General features: G+C 38.4%; 1 protein-coding gene across 1 annotated transcript; it reads right to left on the reverse strand.

Annotated features, from left to right (window-relative positions):
* Positions 1-6,792: 6,792 nt before the first annotated feature.
* On the reverse strand, positions 6,793-8,079 carry LOC111602368 (glutathione S-transferase 1). Its single transcript, XM_023319382.2, has 3 exons — positions 8,014-8,079; positions 7,809-7,907; positions 6,793-7,411 (listed from the first exon to the last, which is right to left on the reverse strand). Exons 1-3 carry the CDS (start codon positions 8,022-8,024, stop codon positions 6,838-6,840), a joined length of 684 nt encoding a protein of 227 aa, XP_023175150.2. The 5' UTR covers positions 8,025-8,079; the 3' UTR covers positions 6,793-6,837.
* Positions 8,080-17,102: the final 9,023 nt, after the last annotated feature.

Here is a 17,102-nt window from a genome sequence, read left to right on the forward strand (position 1 = left end):
TTTAAGGGCTTTATTGGCTGAAGTATTGCTGCGTTGCTTACTTCAGCTAACTGTGTGTATTAAGATATGATTAAAATGGAAGGCAACTTTGCTTAAGCAGAAGAGTTAAGTCGCGCTAAGCTATGCTCGAGTCTATGTTTCAGAGGTGCACACTTTGCGACTCTTTTATATATTATAAATTACTTTTTATTAGGCCAAGTATTTGACATTTGTTGGCCTTGTAGCCCAAGGTTAGTTGGACACAACTGAATCTTTTGGCTGCCACAAATTGAATGCATTTTATTGCTTACAAGTCTAGTCGTAAGTAGCTGCCCTGAGCGACTTCTTCTAGTTATTGATGGGTTCTTAGTCTAGCTGATTAACATGTGTAGACTATGCCAACATGTTTCCCTCTCTCTTAGGGCAATTTTTCTATTTTATCATCATGTTTGCTGCTTGGACATTAACTTTAGTCAACTTAAGCCTAGGTCAGGCTGGAAATAAATGCGATTTTCTGTTGACTTTTGATATATTTTTTTTTAATATGGCTAACAAAAATATCACTGCGGTACCTGAAGATATTTGTTCTGTTTTGGTATTGCTTATGAATCTATATCTATTCTTGAGTTATTCAGTTGGAAGAGTTGGAAGTTGGAAGTTGGAAGTTGGCAGAGCACTTACCGAAATCAAATTTGTATAAATTGAATAAGAAAAGGTAAGGGAATCATTGTATAGTAAACTTCATTCATGTAAGCTGTTTGGGTTTGTGATTTCTTTTATATAGCTGCATTCTTGGTTAGTCTATTGGGTTGGCCTTTAAGCTGAAAATATGACAAAAAATGAGATCTGAAAAGATAGATAGACTTAGATTCTCTTAGAGACAGTCTCTCTAAGCTAGCTGAATTCTTGCAACAAACCCTAAAGACAGTTGGCTATATGCAGTGTTAGCCAAGTCGACTTTGAGTTTCAAGCTCAAATCAAGGCTACAAGACTTGAGCTGTGGCTACAACTCATGAAAACGTGGCTTATGAGCAAACTCAGATTATGCTTTGACCTAAAGCAGAGTATGGCATAGTCGTTCTGCATGCTCTCTCCTCTCTGTCTCCCTCTCTCTCGCCCTCGCTCTCTCTCACTTGACACAGCTTTTCAGTTAGTTGATTAAATGAGATTTTCTATAAATATTATAAAATGTATTAAACTATTTATTGTTTGTGTTGCTGTTGCATATTGATTACATGCAGCTGACAGCCTGAGTGGGCGTGGCTGTTGAAAGTGGGCTAGCAAATTCAATCACATAATGGACGCCTGTCCGCTTTCTTTTTTGCTGCTGCTGATCAGCTTCACGGCAGCAAGTGCAATTATGCAAATGTTGTTGTTGTTGTTGTGGCTTTTGCTGTTGCTGCTGCTGCTGCTGCTGCTGCTACTGACAACATTCAAATTGCAGGGCACTCAATCAGCGTGCAACGAATATGAAGCGAATGAAATGAATGCAGCGAGTGTTTGAGTATGTGTGTGTGTGTGTGTGTGTGCCTGCAGGTCGACAGAAGCTGTCAGGAATAATAGACTGGCCATGGCTAGTGGAAGTGAGCTCATTTGAATTGCATTTGCCTGCGCACAATGCGAGAAAACTTTGCGCTTATCAGACAGCAGACAGACGGGCCAGCAGACGGCAGATGGCAGATGGCAGATGGCAGATGGCAGACAGGCCAGCATCCATAGTTGACCATGTCCTCTGCCTGTTGTCCTGACCAGCATAATCACTGAGCATTTTGCCAGTCCATCCATGTCTGCCTGTCTGTCAGCCTGTCAAGCTGTTTGCTTGCAACTAAACGCGGCATTGTGCTCTGATTAGCAATTCGTGCCAGTTGCAGCTGCATTAAGTGGCATCTATTGGCATTAAGACGATAGCGATTCAACTGATTGACCTGAATCAACTGAGCACAAATGCTGCTTTAAATTTGAGAGCTGACACAGCTGGCATTGCAAATGATGTTCGCTTCAGTCCCTCACTTAGGTGTCATTGCGCGCTCGAAAATTCTGCTCAAGTAATCCAAAAGTCTATGCATGGGCTTTGCCAACATGGCACATGTGTGTTGTTCCCAATATGTTGGGCTTATGCTAGGGATGGGAGTGCACATGGCAACATGACTCGAAAGGCGTGCGAATATAAAAATTATCCGATTTGTTTTCTACATATAATTTTTATAATTTACATTAAGAATTTCAGCGGATTATAAAGAAATTTTTGAATAAAATATTATATAATTTAAATCTAATTCATCATAAAATCCATAAATTATTTGATCTATTTATAACTAATTTCTTTTATTTTATTTATAATTTAGCAAAATTCAAATCTAAATTTTTCCTTATAAATATAAAATGAAATCAACTTATAAATATTCGTGCTTACTTATTTTTGTTTTCGTTTGACTATCGTAAAGTATCGATAAGCGCTCATCTCTATTCGATTCACTTAATTTGCCCGACAGCAGCTCAAGAGCAGAATCATGTAGTTGCCTGCTCTGCCCTAACAAGACCCCTTCCACTCTCTCTCTCTCTTTCTGTTTCGCTCTCCCTTCCTCATATCCCCTGCCAATTTGGGCGAAAATAATTGCTGGCATTCGAATCAGATTTTAACGAAGCGAATCAGAATCCAATTGGAAATGTGAGCTGGCATACAAAACTCGTTATGGCCATTGAAATTTCCATTATAGATTATTGCAGATGCATTTTATATGACAGAGGAAGCATGCATATATATGTGTGATGTGTGTGTGTGTGTGTTCACATTGTTATGCATTGAATATTTGGCATAGATAGCACATATTATTGCAGTTTACGGCTAAATTTGTAATGAAATTGAAATATTGTATGGCCAAAGTTAATTTCAATGTTAAACAAACCGCAACCCACAAAAGGCAAACAATGATAAACCCAACAGCAAGAACAACAACAAAACAAAGCCGAAAACAGCAGATGGCCAACGACATTTCAACTTTAAACGAAGCGGAAATGCGAGCCCACAACGGCATCATTAATCATGACTAGCAACGGCAAACCGAACTCGTAAAGGACTCGCTCTAGCCAGCCCGGACACGCCTACATTCTCGATACGACTGCCCCTTTTTTTTGTTGCTCTCCTCTTGATATTTTTGTTATTTTTGGTTTTTATTTTTTGTTTTCTGTTAACTCCATTCACGTCCGATTCGCTTTCAGTTTCGGTTACAGTGTTGACTCTACTTAACTCGCCAGCCGAACTTTGTGCTGCTCGTTCACGATGTGAACGGGGTATATGGGTGTCTGTCTGTATGAAGGTAAAGCATTTCTTTGCTATTAAGACGAGAGACTTGCATTTGAATATAATAATATATATTCCTCAGTTTCATAGAGCTGAAATCAATCGACAAAGCTTTTTCCTCCTAGAGCTCTACAGATAGTCGAATGCAATATAAGCCCTGCCTATTCAGTTATTTTTATTGAAATTGAGTATGCTACAGCCGGTTACACTCAACTGTCATATTCCCAGTTGTTTTTCTTTTACTTTTTCTTTTGCCGTAAGTTTTTTAACCAATTTTTTATTCATACTCTAAGCTATTAAAGATGAACTGTAGTTGGTTTCTTAAAGGGCTTAAACTTTTAGTATTGTTTATATGTCCAGAAGAATGATTTGTTTATACTCTAACTTCAGCTCTAACTGTAACTCTAACTCTCACTCTGACTATAAATATGAATTTGACATTTATTGAGCATCTCTCATTTATGAATATTCTCATTTTGGAATATTCTTAATAAAAGAAATGTTTTATATTTATAAAATTATCAAATTATATATATAAAATATATAAATAAAATAAAATATATATAGATAGATACTAGAGTTAAAAGTTCAGCCTACACAGTATTTTCAAACTGCATTTTCTAAGATTCTGCAGTACAAAAATCGCATCGATTCTATTATATTAAGTATACGACCCGAGTATTCATTAAAAATTTGCAAGGCATTCCAAAAATTTACTAAATTAGAGCTTGAGCTCTAATTCTTAGATAAACTAAATGCAAATTTTGTATTTTATTTGTTTATATTAAGTATACGACCTGGTTTTAGTCTTTCATTTTATAATATTACGTATACGACTTGTTTTTTTAAAACTCAAAATAGCTCCTAGATTTTTAGTATTATATTTTATTTTCGCAGTTAAGTTAGACTAGAGATTAAGTAGATCAAGAGTTTACCTTTATATTGCCAAGGATTAGAACAAATGTGTTAGGAATATTTCATACGTTTTTCTTAATCTCAAAAAGATACTCTCGTCATGCGTAAAGAGTAAGCTAAAGAATGAAATTAAATTTAATTGAATTTGATACCAATTTCAATGCATTTCTTCATTACATTCATGAGGTCGAAGACACGTTAAATGTGTTGAAACATTTAACGTGTCTTCGACCTCAGTTAAATTCAATTCAGCTCTTCACTTATATCCAAAATGCAACAACAAAAGTTTTCTAACAACTTAAGCAGCAGTGTAATTGACAGTCGCCTGAGCTCTAGCATGTATTTAACGTGCTTTGTTCTTGTTGTTGTTGTCGCTGTTGTAGTTGTGCAAAGTATTAAATTTTAATCCAGCATAAGGGACGAGGTACAAAAGCTACAAAACAGTCGAGTTAATGGCATTTTGTGTGTGTGCCCAAAAACGAAACAGAAAGTTGACCCAAACTTTAGTGTGGTCCGACACTGGGCAACAAAAATTTTTGATGCTGTGGCAAGAACGGAAAAAACGGAAAAACGAAAAATGAAAATGGAAAACTTTTTGCGCTATGCGCCAAAAGCCAAAAAGTGTTTGCGCTGTTTGCTGGCCGCGTGGCAAGTTAATTCGATGGCATGTGCAACATCAAATGACAACAAATAACGATGCCAGCAACACAGTGTGTGTATAGGTGTGTGTGTGTGTGTAGCCATTAGGCTGCTGCACTCGTGGATACTAAAACGTGGTCTAAACTAATATAGGTTATGCCTGAGTGTATACGTCAGCTAGTATTTGTGTGTGTGTGTGTGTGTGTGACTAACTCCCTTTGAGTGTATTAGTGTGTGTGTATCTTCTAGCGACTGTCACATTGCATATGCTGCGCAGAGAAAAACACAGAAAAAAGAAGAAGTAGCGTGTTGTGAAGTGCGCCATGTTTGCTTTAGCATTTAGTGCAGCTGTTGTTCTGGCTTTTGTTGCTGCTGCAATTTTCGTTGCTCTCGCTGGCTATTCCTGCTGTTTGCTGTTAAAGTTGTCAAGTACTTCACGTGGCCAACAATAAAACTGCAAAGTGCCAAAAGTTTGTGGCTTACAGTTGAAAAACAACTTGCAACTTGGACTTGACTATGCTAGCCATGGCAATAATGCTGCCAGACGTGTGGCAGCTAACAAACGAACTTGATTAGCTGGCAATTAAGCATGGCTCTAAATTTTCGTTTATTTTGTTGTGCAATCAACTGTGCTGCCAAAGTTTGCTTGGCTGCAATTGAGCTGAAAGCGTATTACATTTTTGTTGCATACTCTCAGAGGGCGTAAATAATTTCAAGAATTATGAGCAAGTTGCTTTGTAGTTGCTGGTTTTTGCCAAATAATGAGCGGTTATTGAACTTGTTTGACTAATTAATAGCTTTGTAAGCGTTTTAAATTTCGCTATGTTCTTAAAACTTGCTAATTATAATCTTTTATGTTTGCAAACAAGCTGCACAAGTTTGCTTAAGCTTGACGGTAAATCATATTAAATTTTGTTGCATACTTTCGGGCGGCGTCGGAAAATGTCGCTAAATGCTTTATAGCTGCAGAATTTAGTTGCTTAACTGACATAAACCACATAAATGCTTAAGATGATAGCTTATAAATATATTATTATATAGCTTGTATAAGGGGGAACTTCGATATATGTAAACAAAGCAAAGGCTTAAGCAATGCAGCTTAAATTTTTGGGGCATACTCTTAAGCTGTCTTAGAAAAAGTCATAGACTCGGTGCTTAAGGCTTAACCTTAAGAAAATGAGCAAATGAGAAACTTGTTTAGTTGTCATATATCACAAAATAATTTATTAAATAATAGATTTATGTTCATATCATAAATACAAGTCTTAAATACTTGTTGCATTTCGAACAACAAAGAAAGCAACACCAGCTTATGGTTAGCACGCATTTAATTTTTTAGTGCATACTTCCAGGCGGCGCCATAAAATCTCACAGTCTTACAGAAACTGTTGCTATCGAAGAACGGTTTATGGCTAGCGATGTGCAGCTGAATCGTGTTTCACCTGCCATAGCGCAGCCAGATAATTATCAGCTGATGGCCTCATTAAAGTCAGTAAAGCAAGCAGATGGGGATTTATCTCCCAGTTGTATATCTATCTGCTGTTGTCGCTTATCGCTTTTGTTGTCGCTGCCTGACGGAATCAATCACAGTGAAGCGTTGCCCCTGTGGCCGCAGGACATTGTTAACAAGCTTAACAACTATAAATGCGATCACTTACAACGCGTAATCAATGACTAACAAGCAGCAATGGCAACGGCATTGACAACGCCAACAACAAAAGACGTCCAAAAAGTTTGGCTTGTATTTCGCTCAAACAGTCTATGCAGTAAGTTGCTAGCCCCGAAGCCCATAAAAAAAAACTTTGGCCATTACTTCGCCAACAGCTGCGTGTAGCACTGCCTGTGCCACTTCCTACTCTTATATATATCCTCTGGCCACAAAAAAGTTGGAATGAAACGCAATGAAACTCATTGTGTTTCGAGCGAGACAGAGAAAGACAGAGAGTGAGAGACAAAGAAAACATCTCGTGTATTATTGCCAATATTGATTGATGCCCGGCCATTCAGGTCTGTCGCTCGGCCAGCAGACCCTTGACCAGCTGAACCAGCATATCGAGACCCTGCTGATTGTTAGCCTCGTAGTAGGGCAGCGCCTCCATGCGTTTTATCCATTCAGTTAGCCTGGGATACTTGGCCTCCTCGATGGGCGCAAAGGCCGCCGCTGTGGTCACCGTGGCCACAGTGCACAAATCGGCGATGGTCAGCTTGTCGCCAGCCAAATAGGTAGCTGCTGTCAGGCAGTGTTCCAGGCCATCGTAGGCCTTTTGCATGTAGGTTATGCGATCTTCGGGTATCTGCGCCACACCAAAGTAAATCACGGGCTCCACAATGAAGCGCAAACGCGGAAACAAGTGTCCGCAGTCGTAATAAAGGCGAGCATCGATCAGGCGACGCTGCGCCTCGTTCTTGGGATAGAGCTCATCGTTCTGGCCAGCATACTTGTCCGCCAGATAGCTGCAGATCACATGAGAGTCGCTCACCACGACTCCATTGTCATCCAGTACGGGTATTGTGTGCTGTGGATTGAGCTTAAGAAACTCCGCAGTCATGTGCTCGCCAGCCTTCACATTGACAGGGCTGCGAAAGGAGAGGTAGAGAAATTGGAAGTTAGTTTAAGTTGAATGTCATACAATTGCAACTAGTTATTAGAGCAACAGTGGGCATGTCACACAAGAAGGTAGTACAGGCCGCTTTCTGATGACCTTCTTAGAATTAGCTTTACATCATAAGTATATTCAGTTTACAGTCAGTTAACATATAATCATTTACATAAGTTGCAGTTAACATATAGCTAACAGTTAGGCTTAAATGCATGTAAAAGTCTTACGTATTCGAATTTTATCCATGCAGCTGTTAATAACAGAACTGTAGCTTAACATTTCGCTGTTAACTTTGCTGAGCTGTGCTGCAAATCAACATTCGCAGCGCAAAGAGCATGCAAAAGTCGGCAAACTTTTTCGATATCGAAACTTACCGCAAATCCAGTTCGAGTCCCAAAGCAGCGGCTGTGAGCTGAACTGCGCGACAGGGTGGACTGCGTGGCGCATAATAAAGAACTGGTTTCTTCACTAATCTATATATTAACAAATGAGTAAATGATACAAATAAAACATTGTTGATGTTGATTACTTCATTGCATGCAGCAAAAGCAAAGAAAGCACAAATATTGTTGACCTTACCCGGTGCTCATTGTGATTAATTGCCGGCCACAGCGTACAAACAGAACGCAAAACCTTCCAGCGTGAAGTGCGAAAAGCAACTGACGAAAACAGTGAAACCAACGCAAATAGCGATCACAACTCAAGATAAAGAGAGGGAGAGAGACAGTGAGAGAGCGAGTGTGCTTTAAGCTTTGTCTAAATCGAATTGTATTTTATGGGTCAGCGCGAAAGTATGCTTTAAATAATTGTTGCACTCTAGACAAGTTTTTGGGACATCTTTTAGGGGCACGCAAAAAAAAACTTTTGGACTTGAAGCACTGAAATGAAAACAATTTCTGAGTAGGAACAAAGAAACAATTTGTTATGGCGGAAGTAGCCTTAGCAAATGCTCTGGAAGTTAATGGAATTGTTATGTCAGAGAAGAAGTTTTGATTGATTTGATGGCTTGATTTGATCCGTTGAATTAATATATATTATATTGAATAGAAGTGTATCTAAGACTGTAAATCGCAGAGCAGTAACATTCAAACTTAAGACAACAACATTTAATATAGTCTCAGACTTAGATCTAAGTCTCTTTAAGAGTCAAGAACTAATTGCAACATTTGGGAGTTTCTGCTTGAAAAATATGGTTTAAATCGATTTTAATACAACTGTGGCGTAAACTTTTCAATTAAAAAAAAACATATATTATATATATATATAATTATATATATTTTTTAATATTGAGTTACATGCGCAAAGTACGATTGAAGTTTACTGCTTCGGGGTATCCAAATGAATGTTTGGCTGTGCGCCAATTGAGTTAGAAATGTTCACATTTAAACGAGTTAGAGACGAATTAATTTGCTTAAGTGTTAACTCAATTACAGAAGAGTTGATGAAGCTGCTGAGGCGGCTGCTGCGGCGGCTGCTGCTTTAAATTGCTGCTGGCATCATATTGAAATGGGAAAATGAATGCAAAATGATTTTCACGCGATTTTCCATGAACACAAATGCCGTTAAGCGGCTTTTTGCCCTTAAGGTAGCCCTTTTCTCTTTTTTTTTTTGGGACAGGTGCAAAAATTTCAGCAAGCTCCACTTCTGCTTTTTTTTAAGCCGATTTCAGAATTAGTTAATGGCTGAGCTCGAGGCGCGTTTCGCATTCAAGTTTTTGACTTTAATTGGATTTTTAGGCGTTTTTATATATAGATGTATATATGTATGTGTCTGTGTGTGTATATATTTAACATTGCCGTGGCATGCAGCTCGATAACGCTTCAATTCGAATTCGTGCTTCAAGTGCTGCTTGAAGTGTCCTTAAAATATTTGGTCACGCGCCGTTGAGAGCAAAGCGAAATACCAAAAGCCCAAAAAGCCCGACGACAGGTTACACCTAGGCATGCAGGTGACAGACAGAGAGAGGGAGACACAGAGAGAGCGAGAGAGAGAGAGAGTGAGTCAGAGCGAGAGCGCAGCTGTTTCAGTTAGTTGAGAGTTTTCTGGGGCTTCTCGACTCCGCTTGGGGTAGTTGCCCAGGGACTGTGTCAAAAATTTTGTGAAAGCAATTTACAGTTATTAAAGCTTTTAGTGCGATCAAAAGCCTGGGCATTAAATTTAATTTCGTAATTGAGCAATTTCTAGGTGGGGGCGTGCCAGGGCTGTCCCTGCCCATTGATAAGCATTTGACGAACGGCATTCATCTTCATAAGTTCTTCAGCGTTTTTTTTCCTTTTTGTTTTTGACGCTTTAATTGAAATCGCAGACAGACGAACGTGTGAGATTAATTGGAGGCGCTGCCCGAGTGTCTTGCCTTTGGCATTGTGTCCTGCAGCAAATCCCGTTTTATTAATGGTTGCCCGAAGAGCTGAAAGGCGAAAGGCGAAAGGCGTGCGTGGGCAGCGCTCAATTGCTATGAGTTTCCGCTGGCCAAAAAGTACATAAATATTACTTAATTTCTAGCTATCTCTCTCTCTCTCACTCTCTCCCACTCTCTCTCTCTCTCTCTCTGGCTCTTTGGCAATTAATAACAATTAAATGTTAGTTGGTTTTTGCTAGCTAATTGCTAGCATTGAAGGCTGCGGCTTTAAAGACTGCTTGAGCTTCGTCTCAGACAAGTGTGTCCTTAGGCGTCCTGCTGCTGCTGTCCTCTGACAGTTGCCTAGGCATTTACTTATATATATGTATATATATAAAGACATACTATATTAAATAGCTAGCTAAATTCAAAGTGACATGCCTTAGCGCGCATATCTAGATATGAAAAGCAAGACAAAGAGCAGAGAATAAAAGCCGGGTCCAGTCCTAAAACGATAGCTGACGGCCAATCAATGGCATGCAAATGAAAAGCGGCAGCCCCAGCCCCAACAACAACAACAACATTCTTGAAATACTCTATCAGTCAAATACACTGAGCGAAAGTCAAGTTGGCCAAATCCACTTCAATGAATGCTTCCATTCATAATTTCAAGAATGATTTCATTTCATTTGATTTGAGCACAATTTGAAGCAAACTTTTTCACATTGAAGCTTAATAGAAGAGAAGAGAGATATGTATAGAGAACGAGTGAAAGAGAGGGACAGAGAGCCGGCTAGCTCAAGAGCTGTTCCTTGAGGGTTTTGTCGAAGCTTGGCATAAATTTCAAAGCATTTGAAGATTTTTTAGACTCGAACTGGCCAATTGTAGTGGCAGCCAGAAGGCAAGTCGTTGGAGCTCATTAGTTGAGCTGCAATTTATAAAGCCATAAACAAGATTTGTATATGGCTAGGATTAGAGGCGATTATGTAGCAGAGAAAATTGTGGGCGAGGCGAAACTTGGCTTAAAAGCAAATGAGCAAACGAATAAATGAACTTTATATAGTTTTTATAGAGTATATAAAAGAGGGTTGTTTGACAAATTAACAAGGCAAAGTTAGGAGAGTAAGAAGACACTCATATATAAATAAAAGCTATATTATATCATATGGTATTTGCATTCATAACAAGCTGCCTGCCTTTCGGTTTTTTTTTTTTTTTTTATTAATTTTATTAAGTGTAGAACCTGTACAATCAAATTTAGTAACTTAACAATACGTGTATATTAATATTTAAATAAAGTTATGTATGTCATAACTGTACTATCCACATCTATGTTGTCTATCAATTCTATGACAGCTAAATGGTTGTGCAGTGCATGAACATATGACAGAGAGATGCTACTTAGAGGCTCAAGTATCGAAGGCAGCAATATGATTGCTAGCTCTATCGATGGGCAGAGAGACACGACTGGCCTACTGGACAGCCATAGATGCACAGAAAGATATTCATGTATAGAGAGATAGAAAGAGGTGGCTCTTTTGAGTTATCTATTATAAATATTACTATTGTTCACTCTGCTGCTGCCAAATCCAATTAGGTATCAATCAATCAGGTATTGCAGAACCGAGTACTACGACAAATAACCAACTCTCCCTGGTATATACGCGGCTCAATACTCCACAGAGATCTCAAGCTGTTTACTGTCGAAGAGCAGATTGGAAGACACACAAGCAGATACACGGACAGACTGCAACGACACCGAAGCCTACTTGCAAGAGGTCTAATCCCTGCCAGACCCCTAAGACGACTTAAACGGCAAGGCTTTGCCAGTACGATGGGAATGGTGTAAACTGTCTCCTTTGAATTCCTCATATTGTGACTAGTTTGGCTCTAATTCCATATATATACATGTGTTGTTAAGGTACTAAATTTGATTGTACAGGTTCTACACTTTTATAAATATAATCAAAATAAAAAAACTATAGTTCACTTATGAGAACTGGACATAAATTAGCATAGTACATGGGATGCAATAACCTATCGGTTATATAACAAACGTAGCTCTGAGTAGTAAAAATATAATCACTAATAATATAATATAATAATAATATAAAACGTGTTGCGTGTGTATGTGTTCGAGCATAATAAATATGATTATTACAATAACTAGAAGCAGTTCGTGTTATCTATAGAAAACTTGGGTTTTAAGCTTGTGAGAAATTTTCAATCTTGAATTGCTTAAATATAAAGTTGTTTTATTTATAACTCACTTTATATGTTATTAAAATATTTTTAAAATTATTATTAATAATATTATTATTATATATTTTTATAATGCAATAATAAAAATGAATAATAAAAAAGTAAACTATTTCCATTATTCATAATTTTTTATAAATATTATTAAAGATATTAAATTTAATAAATTAAATAAAATATATTTTTGCATTATTGTTAATCATTTTTAACTTCAATTAATATTATTTTTTATAAATATTATGATTCATATTAAATTTAATACATTACTACAAATTGGAATATTTTGCAAATATATGCATATATTTATATTATTATATTATATGTATGTATGTAATTTGATATATATAATTTCCATTAATTTATTTTAATTCCTGTTCCTTTGCAGATGTTGCCACAAAACATATTTCCCAGAAGAATGCAGCTTTAAGTGCCTCTAAAACCCATTTGAAATTCATCTAATGCTCTGTGGGGTCACCCGCCCCCAGCCTCTCCAGTCACTCGCATCTCGTTCGCTCTCCCCCTGCTTAAAAATGCATCGAATTACATTTGTTTGGTAAGTTAACTATCGCTTGCATGTTAAAGAGCAAATTCTTAAAAATTCCTGCAATATCACATTTTTGTTTTCATTATTCTGCTGCTGGAAAAATTCTGTAATTTGATACCCAAATTGCCTTTTGGTTGCTGATTGGTTTCCAATCAGATATTCTATCGTAGTCCCTGGCCTGGTTTAGTTGCTGGGGTCTTTCAGTGTGCTTGATATGTTGCCAAAGGTCGCCTTGTCGCTGTCCATCAATGCTCAGGCTGCTGACCTCCTCAACTGCTCTAGGCAGAAGGAAAAATCAAAGTCCGCTAACATTTACTTGCCTATCGAGTGGGCGGGCGGCACGTCAATTGCCTGTGAGTTGGACTTTAAGTTATTTGGTTTTGGCTTTGGTTTTTAGTATTTTCCTTTTTAAGCGTTATTGCTCTGCGGAAAATCGTGCGAGCTTTTCTTTTGCCAGTTCCATTTCGATGTCATTTGATTGAACTTTATTGGAGCATAAAAATGAAACCGAAATTGTTGTTGTTGTTGCTACTCTTAAGGCCCTGTCAGACGATGGCCCGGCTCAGATTGCAGGTGATGCGAAATGCATGAGGAATGTATAGGCGTTGGGGGCGTGGCATATGGCTTTTACATTCGCTTTTATGGCCATAAAAAAGCGGAGCTCGCATGCATATGAATATGCTCTGCCTTTTTCCCCCGCCTCGCTCGTCTGTATTCTAATGGAGCTGAAGCTGTTTTTTGTTGTTGCTGTGGTTCCGTTAGATGCATTGGAAATTTTATTGGCATTGTTTTTTTTTTGTTTTTCTGTTTGTTGGCACTGCTGTTGATGGATTAGCGAGCGTTAGCCAAACAGCTGTCGTTGTCCAGAGACACGTCGCCGTCGCCGTCGACTCCATTTTCCCTGTTCAATGCATCATGTGCTTGAAACTGACGTCGAGGACAGCGCTGACAGCGCTTCCAGCTAAGTCCCAACGGGCATTCGATTACATTGTTTTCTGTATGAGCTCATACTGTTCTGCCATTAGGCTCTCGCCCGTTTGGGAAATCATTTTCAATTACAATTGCTAAATTTGCTAAACAATGTTCTGCTCTTCGAGCTATGGTTGGGCTTAACAGGGCTTCATATTCAGCTGAGCGCAAAATAAAATTGAAAATGGTAAAATTATTTAATTAACATTACTTAAATATGATTTTAATATGATTTTTTGCGCACGTTTATAATATGAAAACTGTTTTACTGCATTATGACTTGAGGGAATCGGCGCAATTTTAAGACTCTGTGCAGATGCCATTGGCTTGACAGAAAAGCTTTAAGGTCCTAGCTAATTTATTACATTTTTATAGTTATAATATTTTTTATATAAATTACATACACTTATTATTTTTAAAATATTTAAAAAATCTTCAACCAAACAACTCTGTTTTAGCTTGTTTAACATTCAAGATTTCACCGAACTCCCGCATTATATTTCAACTTAAAATCAAATTTGTGCCTTCGCAGAAAACCCACAAAAATGGTCCCATATCTAGTTGTCTTCAACACAAATTACGCTTAGGCAAGCCAACAAAATGAAAAGAAACAAATTGATTTCCGCAGAACTGTTTTTGCAGAGTTTCGCTTGAATTGACTTTTGAAACTTGCACAAAAAGGCAGAAGACGAAAGAAAATCAGTTTTGCGCAGGAAACATAATTATGACGTGTTTGCTGCACAGAAAACGCATTCAATGCAAGCCTTTTCGGATTTATTAAACGTGCACAGCGGGCTGCAACGGCTCTGACAGCAAGCCACATGCATATGCACAGCTACAGAGATTCTGACATAGAAGCTGAGATTGCAGCTACGGAGACTGCATCGACAGCAACGGATATGGCTACATAAAGTGAAACTTGTGATAAAGATAAAGAGGGAGTAAGCTGCAGATACATGAATTCAGAAAATGCAGCTTTAGATACATATAAACAGATGCAGATACATAAATGTGGAGAGTGCATCTTCAGATACAGAGACATAGAGTGTAACTTTAAAGAGTGTAACTGTAAAGATACAGCAACAAGCAGTAAGTACATATTTAGATACAGATATACAGACACATAGAGACAGCTACAGAAAATTCAGTTATAGATACAGATACATAAATATAGAGAGTCTATCTGCAGACACAGATATATACGAACTACAGATAGAGATACGCAAAGACATACATATAGATACACAGGTACAGTTATAGATAAGGATACTTATGAAGCTATAGACATAGATACACCATCATAGATACATAGATACATATGCAGATATAGATACTTATGCAAAGAAGGTGGCTATAGACATGAAGAGATCCAAGATACATACATTGTGAGTGCAGGATACAGATACAGATACATAATATATATATACAAAAATATATATACAGATACATAGATACTTAAATATAATACAGATACAGTTTACAGATACAGACAGTAGCTAAAGATACAGGTACAGATATAGATACAGATAAACGAGGGCATACATATAGATACAGTTGCATAAAATAGATGCCCATACAAATGCATACATTAAGATACAGATACATAAAATAGATGCCCATGCACTCTTGCAAATACTTAGCTATAAAAACAGCAACTATAGATATATAGCTACATTTATGTAAATCCAGTTACAGAAATAGATAACAGTCATAGCAACAGATACAGATACATATATATTGACTGTAGCTGTAGGTATAGATAAATAGATACACGGACAGGACATAGATGCAGCTACAGATACATGTACATGCAGCTACTTAGAGTGCGTTCACATGCAGATCGCAGCTACAGAGACAGATACACAGATACAGATACTCAGGTACAAGTGCACGGAGTGCAGCTTGAGCTACACAGACACAGATTTAGGTACAGAGATGCACAGATACAGATAGATCACTACAGAAATAGAGACACAGCTACAGATACTCAGGGGCAAGCACACAGAGTGCAGTTACAGACACAGAGATACTCAGATACTTAGATACTCAGATACTCAGCTACAGATACTTAAACTCAACTTTAATGGCAGTTGTCATCGTCGACGTCTGTTTCAAGTGCTCTGCTGCAGGCAGGCAGCCAGGCAGGCAGCATTGATGCAACAAAATGTTGTGGTCCAGCTGCTGGCTAACTGTGATTTTGAGGCATGCAGCGAGTGCAACCAGAGAGCAACTGCAGCAACAATTCACTGACAAAGCGGATTAACTTGCAGCTCACATTTAAGCCAAAAAATGTTGAATTAGTGCAAAATTGAAAAGTGTGGCTAAAATTGAATTTTCAACACCTGCACAGGTAACCGATTTTTTAATGCGGCTCTAGATACGCCCACATATATATATATATAAATATATTTATATTCTAGATTGTTTTCTCCCCTTTTTATGAGGGCCATTTAAGCCTGGAAACTGTCAGGAATTTATGAGCATCTCAAAATTGTGTTCGGGTTTTGTGGCCCATTAAACATTGACCCTTTTTTGCTTGAGGCCATAAAACGTTGTTGATTTGCCGCTCGCTGTACGCGAATTACGCATACGCAGCGTGTGCAGCGCGCGTGCTAATTGGCAACAGGGCTGAATACTATAGTTTGCATGCACACGCACACAGCAAGTGCTTAGTAAATCAATTAATTTATGCAGCCCACACACACGCACACACACACAGGCACACACCCACACACTCGTGCAAAAAGCGCAGTCCGCTGGGCACGCGCAACAGGAGATTCAATTACTGGCATCAAACAAAGAAAGGAGACGCCGCATGACGCTCAGCAGCTTATTAACTATTGAAATTGATTGGGCGCTGGGGCAGGGACTGTGGCAAGTAGGGTGTGAGTGAGAGAGAGAGAGGGGGAGAGCGAGAGGGCAGTCACACGATATGCTAATGCTTAAGCAGTAACCCATTCTTAAAGCTCTTGTCGTTCTTGCTACCTAATCATGCTTCATTTGCAGCAGACGAATAAAGACACCTGCGTGGCAAAGCTGGCCAGGTGGTGGGCGGGAGCAAAGCTTTTGTTGTATTTGTAGTTTTGCTTTGGCCCCAAAAAGTTCGTTGGCATTTCGCGTGTAACTTTCGCCATTATAATAACGGCTTTTATGCGAATGTTAATGAACACCTTTTTGTACAGTTCAATGCTACACGAATTGTTTGAAACAATTGTAATTACGCCTTAAAGTCGGCAGTCGTCTAATGGCATCTTCTGTGTAGCTGTCACGTGTGCCTTCAGTCACAGTTCATAAATCTACCTGCCTAATTTGCGACAACGGCACAAAAGAGCATTAAATCCTTGTTTGCCAGGATTTTACATGCGAGAGTGCCTGTCTCTCTGTCTCTGTGTGCGTGTGCGTTTGCGTGTGTGTGGTAAACAAATGTTAGCTGGGGCTAAAAGGGTTGTTTTCGTGTCTTGTTAATGTCACCAAAGACGATGCTCAAAAAATATTCTTTTTTCTTAACAGCTTTTTCAACGCCTTGGTTTTTGGTGTCATCAGCGCCACATAAATTTC

This window comes from Drosophila hydei, unplaced genomic scaffold, assembly GCF_003285905.1.
Source record: "Drosophila hydei strain 15085-1641.00,03,60 unplaced genomic scaffold, DhydRS2 tig00008122-arrow-pilon, whole genome shotgun sequence".
Lineage (NCBI taxonomy): Eukaryota > Metazoa > Arthropoda > Insecta > Diptera > Drosophilidae > Drosophila > Drosophila hydei.

Coding starts and splice junctions, on each gene's coding strand:
- LOC111602368 (XM_023319382.2), bottom strand. Junction 7,412..7,808: donor GGACTCGAACTGGATTTGCG/GTAAGTTTCGAT, acceptor CTCCTTTCGCAG/CCCTGTCAATGTGAAGGCTG.